Below are 9,411 nucleotides of genomic sequence, written 5' to 3' on the forward strand. Positions count from 1 at the left end.
GACCCGCCGCTGGCCGAGGCTGAGCCCAGCGGTGACAGCGGCAGCACCTCAGGGGTGACGGATTTAAGAATAAGGGGGGAAACCTGCAGCGGGAGAGAGGAGTGAGGCTGTGTGAGAGCAGCAGCCCTGCAGCCCCCCGGGCCGGGGCAGGAGGAGGCAGGAGGGGCTCCAGGTGCTGCAGCAGATCCCCCCGGCAGCCCGTGATGAAGCCCACGGTGAGGCAGGTGTGCCCCCAGCCCATGGAGCCCACGGGGAGCAGATCCCCCCCCCAGTCCATGCAAGACCCCATGCTGGGGTAGGGCAGCCAAGAGACAGGGTTTTTTTTGGTTTATTTTATTTTTTTTTTTTTTTCTTATATTTATTATTTCATGTATTATATTTATTTTAATATTATTATCTTCTGAAAGCAGAAAGCTTTCAATTCAAAACTGATGAAGAGCCATTTTTACAGAATGAACAAGCTGACCCGAGAACCGACGGCCAGAGGAGGTCAGGGAGTACAAGAAAACAGGAAGGTGAGAGGCAGACGGGGCACACGCCTCGGCAATGGGAGCAGCCAGGTGGGGAGGAGGCGATGCTAACAGCATTGCCTACAGGAGCACAGGGCACCCCACCCTGTGCGAGGAGGGAGCACAAACCTCTGTCGGGCACTGGGAGAATATGCTGGGGTCCTGCTGGACACTGGCTGGCCCCTTAGCCCCGTGGGGGCTCACCCACCTTTTCTCTCTCCAAAGCCTCTGGCAGAGAGGAAGCTCAGCTGCACAGGTTACTCCAGCCTGCAGAAATCGCAGCACGCTGATTCCCCTGGGACGATGCCCAGTACCAGGTGGAAGGTCCTGCTCATGCCGGCCCTGCTCCAGCGTCCGGCTGGAACGGCGTGGGACAGCTGGAGCAGGCAAGGCTGCCTCGCACCTCCGCTGCATCGCCCTCGGTGCAGGAGTGGGCGTCATTTTCAGTGAAAGACGTGGCTAGCTGAGGAGCTGGGGGGCTGTGGAGGTCAGACGCCCCCCGGGGCGGGCCAGCTGTGACTTTGGGTGCAGCTCGGCTCCCTGCAGCCCGAGATCCCGGGGTGCAGTCGCTGCCATCTGCCTGAGCCTCGGCGGGACGGGCAGTGCCACGCAGCAAGAAGGCCTCTGTGTGCCTGCTTAAATAACGGAAACTGGCAGCGGCGCCCGCTACTCAGGGCAAGAGAATCTGCCACCCTAAACGTCGAGACCTTGAATTTTGTACCGCTGCCTCCTCGAGCAGCTGCAGCCTGGGGACCCAGGTGGGAGAAACCGCACGTGTGACTCTCCTTACTAGTGAGGTTTTCTTCTGGGTGGCATGGAGTGACAGTTCCAGAGCAGCACTGCTGTCCTCCATGGCTGCTCAGAAAGGAGGGGAAGAGCATTCTCTGACTACATGAAACCTAAAAACATTGAAGGTCTTGAGAGATGGGACCTGGCGGACTCGCGCTTACATTACTAAGTACGTCCTTACCAGGAGGAGAGCGACAGAGAGCCCTAACATCAATTGAAGGCCTATCAGGAAAATGTGAGGACTGAAGGAATAAATGAGTGAGTGAACAGGGACAGCCAGACGGGGGAAGGGGGCGGGGGGGAAGCCTCTGAAGTACAGCAAAAAGGAGACTGAACCTGTGATTCTTTCTTCTCTAGTGGCATTTGATTTCCTCTACCCCACTGTGAAAATGGCAGAAATGAACAGGCAGCTTCAGTAGAACAGAACTGAAAGAGAAAGAGCAGGGAGCAAAATCCTTAGAACCTGCCCCACGCAGGCAGAGGTGCACTGGCACCGTCAACAGGCACCGTCCTCCACAAGCACATGCCGGGGCTAGCGGGTTGTTTTGTTAGACAGATTTATTTTAGGTTCTAAAACAAATTTCTGATAAAATAAAATGCTCAAAGTGTGCAACGTGCAGTCCTCTGTGGTGTCCCCTCTGCCACTGGGTGGGTGCAGGAGCAGGGCGATGCAGGGAGAGGGTGAGGAGAGCGGGCAGGGGGGAGAAAATGCCATCGGGCTGCAGGTAGGTGGGCTCAAGCCATTGCCCGCATCTGAGCATCCCACTGGTGCGAGGCTGTGAGAGAGGCTGAAGGAGGTGCAGAGGATGGGCAGGAGAAGTGGCACTGAAGCAGGCAATAGCTACTGGCTCAAATACTCCCAACAGCTCCGAAGCGCCTGCGCTGCCTGCCACCTTGGTGCAGCGGTGAGTCTCGCCTTGCCCTGGTACGCAGCTTCCAGCCCCTCTGCAGGTACAGAGCTCCCACAGCCTCACGGTTTGTGCCATCCCTAGACCGTCCTGAGAGGTCTGCATGGTGCCCATCTCTCTGCAGCATGGCACGCAGAGCTTCATCCTCCCAAGCAGATGAGCCCGCTGTCCCTGCTCCCATCAGCACTCGGTTTGCTGGATCTTCTCTTTCTGGTTTTCCTCCACCTCCTTCTTCCTTGGCACCATGACTGCAACCATCCCTTCCAGTGCTGGGAAGGCAGGAGACCGCTTCTGAAAGGGAAGAAAAGGGCAATATCAGGCATGGAAGGTAGACTGACAGGCACAGGTCCGGGCTTCTGCCTGCCATGGAAAACGTGGCCCTACTGCTTGCAACCGCAAGGCTCCCATTCCCTGCCAGAGCCAGTGAGCAGCCCCAGCCCCACTCTCCGAGACATGCACTTTCTTCTCAGGAGGGCTGGCTCAACACTGTCCTCTGTGGTGTCATGGCCATAAGGAATAATAAAGACAGGACACGTTTAAGAGAGAGCAAAGAGCAACATGGCAATGGCCAGGGTATTGCCAGGTTCGATGGTATGCCAGATTTTACAACACCTTTTCAGAGAGAATAATTAAAGGCATGAGGTTTCATCCAAAATGAGATAAGAACAGATTAAAGACAGAACCACTTTCCCATCCGGCTTTAACAAGTGACTTTCTAGACAATAGAGAAGACGCAGATCTCAGGGCTCCTGATAACGGTAAAGCATACGGTGACACACAGACAATACAGCGAGACGGGATGAGTGGAATGGCATGGTGGGTGATCTTAGCTAGGAGGAAGGGACTGGGATTCTGCTGGCAGGTTTCTGTCAGGCTGTAGAGAAATGATAAGCACAAGCCTTCAAAGATCAGTTGTGGGACCAGTCGTTAATGGCACAAGGAGTGTGAAAGTGCTAATGAGTTGTGTAGCTGATAAGGCTGAGGAGCCTTACTTGGAAAAAAGAGGGTGAAAACGTCACCCAGGACCCAGATATCTGAGGAGAATGGAGCAGTAAGCTGAATGACAGGGGGAGTGAAGTACCGACTGCACATCGGTAGGCTCAGGGCACTGGGGCAGAAATTCCTGATGTGCAGGCATCAAGGGGTACCGGCGAGCAGCCCGTGTTCGATCGGCGCAAAAGCAATGTAATCTCCTAGGATGCCAGCAGAGCGAGGGAGAGAGCAAGAGAAGAGCAAGAGAAGAGCTGACATCCTGCTCAGTACCTCACCTGCACTCGCAGAGGGTGAGCCCCCTGGGGAGGCTGCGCAGAGCAGAGCTCGAGGACCACGCGTGGAGGGAGGCCCTGGGCTGCCACAGGGGAGGCTGGCTTGCTTGGCGAAGCACATGCAAATGCTTCGGGGTGGTAAATAACCTGGCTGAGTTAGAGCTGCTTCAGCTGTCAGCTGGATGCCCAGGTGTCCTCTTTCCTGCTAGCCAAGGCTTTACAGTTACACTGGTCCAGGGATTCCTGCCCGAGGGCTTGGGCCAGAAAGGTGGTGCTGAGCGTCTTGTCCTGGGCTGGCTCAGACTGAGAGAGTCATCTAGAAACTGCAGATTTCTGCATCAGATTATCCTTTACCATCAGTGTTGATTAAGGACCCGTGACGAAGAACCAGCCATGAGTCGCTCTAGTGCTACCCACAGTGGTTTTTTTAAAGTGCTTGTCTTGCTTCTGTTTTGATGCTGCCCACCTTCAGTCTCCAGCCACCAGGATTTGCTCAGAATTCACATCAGTGCTGTCACATCCCTTGTCTTCAGCTCAAGGCAGGTTCAAAGCACCCAGCTCTTTCACCAGGGCCAGCTCTCCCAACCTGAGATTGCTCTGAGCCCCTGGCCCCTGCTGCACTGGAAGGGGATTTTCACCGTGGGCCCTTTCCAACAAGCTAAGGAGTGTCCTTAAACAACTACATCACTGCTACTCACGAAGGGCGTCCCTTGTCAGCCAAGGGAAGCCCTGAAGGAAGGATTTGCCCTGTAATTAAATGGCAGAGAAGCAGTGTGAAAACTGCAGAGAAATGGTCTGGCTTGGTTGCACGGTTTTCCCCAGTGGCATGCTACCGAGGGGTCACTCCTGGCCTGCTCTCTGGGATGACGAAGGCAAGGCAGAGTTTTTCAGAAGATGAGCTACTGCAAGAAGCTGAGCAAACGCAGGGCAGCAGGTCGCCAGAAGCAGACAGCTGAGGTGCGAGGGCTGAACCAGCCACGGCAGACCCGCATTGAGATCAGCAAGATCAGCGTCTGGGGACCAGCAGGCATTTGTATGAAACAGGAGACTCTCACTTCAAAGCATCCAGATAAGGGATAAGAGAAAGGACACTTACAAAAGCCTGGAAATTAACCCTCCAATATTACAGCATGGCTTGATCTCTGGGAGAGTAAACAAGAGGCTTTTCAAGGCTGGGATGTGATGGTCTCCCAGGGGGTTTTACCCCTCCCCTGAAAGCTCTGAGCTGCCCCCAGTCGAGTGCCTGCTGATGCCCAGTTTGCAGCTTTCACTGCAAGTCCATGACACCTTCAGCCAGCCACCTGGGCCCTGTTCTCCCTCTGGCTGCTGTGTCCCTGGGACAGCTCACTGTCCCTAGGGTACCCAAGGGAAGGGTGAACAAGGGCTGATGTAGGGGAAAACTAACAGAAATGGGGTGATGGACACTTACCCTTTTTTGTAGGGCCAGGGCCAGAATACAGACCACAAGCAGGAGGAAGAGGGTGAGTGTGAGCCCAAAAGTAACCTGCCCGCTGAAGATGGTGGGAGGGCTGGAGACCTGGGCACCTGGGAGGGGGAACCGCAGTTAGGAAGGAGGGGAAGGCTGATTGTGCACTGGGGCAAGGCTGGGACTGCACAAAGACAGGTAACCTGGAAAAGGGTGCAGGGAAGCGGAAGGAGCAGCAGGAGGAACTGCTGGAGAGCTCAGGGAGGGTGACAGCAAGATGGGATCCAAGTGGTCAAAGGGGAGAGGGACAGGGTGATGCTGAGAGAGGAAAGGGCACCAGGGAACCAAGTAGGGCAAGAAGAAGGGGTCGGTTACAGATCCATGGGGGACAGAGTACCTGTGACCTGCAGCCCATACTCCACTGCTCCCAGCCTGCCTTCTGGGCCGTGTACACTGCATTCCCACATGCCCGTATCCGCCTGTGACACCCGGAGTATTTCCAGGGTAGGGCCCATATGGTGTGCGTGGCCTTGCTGGTGCTGGGAAGCGGCCACAGCCAGCTTGCTGTTAGCAGGGGCTGCGTCGAGATGCTTCCACTGGAAACGTTCATGGCCCCGGGGGTGTGTGAGGCTGCAGAAGAGCAGCAAGTGACACCCCTCAGAAACCGGTCCTTGGATGCTCGGAGTGACTGCAGCAAAAGAAAAAAAATACTCTCAGGGAGACTACAGGCAGGTCTACAGCTCTTCCTCATCTCTCCTTCTTCTATTACACTCCTCCTTTGTTACTTCCTCTGATTTATTTTCTTTGTCTTCCTCAGCCCTAAGGAGAATAATGAAGTTACCCAGGACAAGCCCTGCTTTCAGCAGTTGGGTGCAGTGCAATGCCCTGAACAGAGACCTCGCTTCCTGCCCTGGGGTGGGAACCTGTGAGCAGGAGCGACCCAGACGCGCTGCACTGGCATGCAGGGAGGTTTACCTGCCAGCAGTGGGGGACCCCAATGGGTTACGCACCCCCTATCTCTCCTCTCACCTGTAATCACCACCAAGGTCATGTCCCTGCTGATTGTCTTGCTGCCAGCAGAGACAGCACAGCGGTACTGCCCTGCGTCAGCTGGCCCCACCGCTGGGAGGTGGAGGGGGAAGTTTCTGCTGCTCAAATTCTGGGGGATGCCCCAGCCTTGCAAGTGTCCTCCTGTGAGGCGGCTCCAGTGGGCTGTCACCGTGCTGCTCCCAAAGGCACTGGGAAGGTAGCTCAGGGTGCATGGTAGCTCAGCTGCAGAGCCGCTGGCAGCGTAGACCACAGGGTTGGCTGGGCCATCAAAACCTGAGCCAGAGAGAGAGGACGATGTGGGGTGGGGGCTGGAGGGAGCTCTGCAGGGGGCGGGGGGGACTGGCCTGGGAAGCGAGGAAAGGCTGGGAGCTGGGAAGCCAAAGCCACTGGGGATGGTCAGTCACATCAAAGGGAGAAACCTGGGGATGCTGGAGCAGCAAGGCGGAGGCTGAGCTCACCTAGAATTTGCAGGTTGTACGTGGCTGAAATGATCTCGTTGTCGGAGTATCTGAGCTGGCAGCCCCAGGAGCCGGCATCACTGATGGCTGGCTGGAGGATGGAAAGGGCCCCGTGCAAGGAGCAGAAGGTGGCGGAGGTGGGGACCAGGCGCCCGTTGTGGAACCAGCGCGTCTCCACAAGGCTGGCCCGGTGGCTGGAGTTGCAGCTCAACACGAGCGGCTCATTTTCTACCACAGGGCTGGGTGGGCTGAGGGTTACTGCAAGAAATAGGAAGTGTTGGGGAAGCCAAGGTCACAGCGGGACTACCAGCCCACCGCTTTGTGCCCCTCCGTCCTAGCTCTGTCCCTCAGGCAGCCGGGAGCAGGTGGCAGGGGCTGCGTGCTTTTGGGAGGCTGCCGCCTGTACCCTAACTGCCAAACACGGCAGTCCCACCCCATCCCACCCTTACAACCTCAAATCAACCTTCTCCAGGATTTCCATCTTCTCCTACCTGTCACCACCCCCAGCTCCACCCGGCAGCTGCGGACCTCCACGCCGTACACCACCTGTGCCTCGTACAGCCCAGCATCCTCACTCCGGACCGGGTCGATTCGCAGGGAGAAGTTGCCGTTGCGTAAGGCAGAGTCCTGGAGTGACACCCGGGGTCTCATGGGCAGCGCTGTCTTGCAGAGGCCCGAGTAGCCCACCTCCAGCACCATGTGTGGCTCCTGGTGGGCACTGGGAGTGGGACACGTGAGCGGCTCGTGCCAGTGGCAAGGGAGAGATCAGGGGCAGGATGGAGGGAATGTGGGGAAGGAGAAAGGGGGCTCAAAGTGCCTCCCACCCTCCCCAGTCCTCCCCCACAAGGACACAGATCTGTCTTGGTGCTGGCATACCTTCCCCCATGCCGCTTCCACAGCACAGATGTCTTGCCGGGCAGCTGCTTCCAGCTCTTCCCCACCTTCCCGGGGCTCCGGTGGCAGGGCAGCACGGCCGGGCTCCCCGCTGTTGCCCACACTTTCTGCTCCCTGCCTTCCCCCTCTGCCACTGCCGGCAGGACGTGGCCAGCTGCAATGAGATGGAGGGTTGAGCAGAGGGACTCATGGAACAAAGGGCAACAGCTGACCATCTTCAGTGGGGTTAGAAGGGCACAAATTCTCCCTTCCAGACCTGCCAGGGACTGAGTAACACCCCGGCTCAGCCCTCCCTGGCACATTCAGCCCCTCTTACCACTGAACACCAGCAGAGTGATGGTGAGGAGCGGCACCAGGGACACCGGCCTCATGGTGGCATCCAGGTGAAGCGAGGGGCTGTGTCTTCTCACTCAGGTCTGGGCTTGATCAGGTCCGAGGCTTTAGGAGCTCAGCAAAAATGAGGCATGGGCAAAGAAGGTGTTGGAGCGGGTGGCTGAAGCAAGCGGGGGTCAGCTGGGTGTGCTTGCTCTCATGCTGCCTCTGCTTCTGATCAATGTATTTCCCTCGATGCCCTTATATTGCAGGTGGGCAGCCAATTTCCTCGTATCACTAAGAAGATGCGTCACGACCAAGAAACCAGTCTACGTCTGAGGCACGTGAAGGCAGAGCTGAAGCCAGAGAGAGAGGAGGGAGGGACCAGAGACACTGCTCTAAGCATCTTTTAGTGGAAATTCTTTGGGTTGCTGTTGTTTTTCTTACAAGTTTCGCTTCTACATAGACAGTGGAAAAAGTGTAGAAGACACTTCCCAGCAAGTGCCCTTCATGTTTTTCTTTCATCTCTTACCTTTTTTGGTTTGATCTTTCCGTCTCTTACAGCTTCTTTCTAATTGTTTCAGGGCTTTTAAGAATATGCTGGTCTTTTTTCTGCTGTTCTTTCTTTTTGATGTTTTTGTTGTTGTTGCTGTTGTTTCTCACACACACACACACACACACACCCCTCCTCACCCTCTTTAATCCTTCAAATGTGCTGATTTCTCAGCTTTTTCTTATAGGTCACTTCACAGCACGAGGAAAGGGTCTGTGGTGAGCTCCAGCCAGGGCACATGTGCCCCATCAGTCCGGAGTGCGGGGGCAATATGGGACAAAGCTCAGGGGGTCTGAGGGGGCAGAGGAGCACCTGGGAGAAGCAACCGGCACTGAGAAGAGGGGCTGTGCTCTGTGGCACTGCGAGGGGTGTGAGGAAGGGACCCTCCTGCTGCAGCAGCACTGGGGACCCCCCACACCCTGAGCGCGTGTGTTGAGAGGGCTCGTCCTACCCCCCATGTAGCTGCTGAGCTTTGCGTAGGGCAACGCATTTCCATCCATGTGCCTCATCCTGGGGCCCCTTCTGCCCCAGAGAACCCCCACTTGTGGCTCACACTTTCCAGCAACCCACTGGCTCTGACTCTTTCGGACTTAATCAGCCCTTCGTGACAGGTGTCAGACACCCAAGCCCCTGGCAGCGCACGCCCCGAGGGCTGGGCTGGGGCTTTTCCAGGGGGGTGAGGGAAGGGGGGTGACTCACAACGGCCGTGTCTTCACTGTGGAGGGGTCCTTGCTTGCTCTCTAGTTTTCCTCAGCTGGCTGGGGAGGGTGGAGGATGAAAGAGAGCAAGTGGTAAGCCTCCCTGCAGCAGCCGGCTGCTGTGGTGGCAGCTCCTGTCCCTTATCACACAGGGCTCTTCAGCCCCGCGAGGAGAGGGGTGGGTGTGTGGGAGCCTGGGGCAGCCCTGGGTGCCTCGCTGTCCCTGGGGCACTGCTCTGTAGCGGCCCTTCATGCCCTCTGTGTCACACAGCCCATGGGATCACCTGAGAGAGGAAGAGAGAAGACGGGGGAGAACCTGTGACGGTTGGCAGGAGGTGTTTTTTTCCTCCTGTTGAAGAAAAACAGTTTACGGTGCCCAGTCCAAGCAGAAAGCATCGGTCTCTCTTTCCCCTGCATCAGCAGTGCGGGAATGGTGTGAGCGTGTGGGTGAAGGTGAGAGAGAGAGAGAGGGGCGATGGGACTGCGGTGGGCAGACACACGGCTCCGCAGCCCGGTGTTACCCACTGCCCATCCCCTGGCTTCGCCCGC

General features: G+C 56.8%; 1 protein-coding gene across 1 annotated transcript; it reads right to left on the reverse strand.

Annotated features, from left to right (window-relative positions):
* Positions 1-1,896: 1,896 nt before the first annotated feature.
* Positions 1,897-7,705, reverse strand: LAG3 (lymphocyte activating 3). The gene is made up of 8 exons (XM_040593897.1): positions 7,616-7,705; positions 7,282-7,453; positions 6,897-7,123; positions 6,406-6,663; positions 5,927-6,220; positions 5,295-5,585; positions 4,901-5,016; positions 1,897-2,497 (listed from the first exon to the last, which is right to left on the reverse strand). Exons 1-8 carry the CDS (start codon positions 7,668-7,670, stop codon positions 2,387-2,389), a joined length of 1,524 nt encoding a protein of 507 aa, XP_040449831.1. The 5' UTR covers positions 7,671-7,705; the 3' UTR covers positions 1,897-2,386.
* Positions 7,706-9,411: the final 1,706 nt, after the last annotated feature.

This window comes from Falco naumanni, chromosome 5 (assembly GCF_017639655.2).
Source record: "Falco naumanni isolate bFalNau1 chromosome 5, bFalNau1.pat, whole genome shotgun sequence".
In the NCBI taxonomy this organism is placed as follows: Eukaryota; Metazoa; Chordata; class Aves; order Falconiformes; family Falconidae; genus Falco; species Falco naumanni.

Coding starts and splice junctions, on each gene's coding strand:
- LAG3 (XM_040593897.1), bottom strand. CDS start 7,670: ATGAGGCCGGTGTCCCTGGTGCCGCTCCTCACCATCACTCTGCTGGTG. Junction 7,454..7,615: donor CACTCTGCTGGTGTTCAGTG/GTAAGAGGGGCT, acceptor ATCTCATTGCAG/CTGGCCACGTCCTGCCGGCA. Junction 5,586..5,926: donor GACCTTGGTGGTGATTACAG/GTGAGAGGAGAG, acceptor CTTTTGCTGCAG/TCACTCCGAGCATCCAAGGA.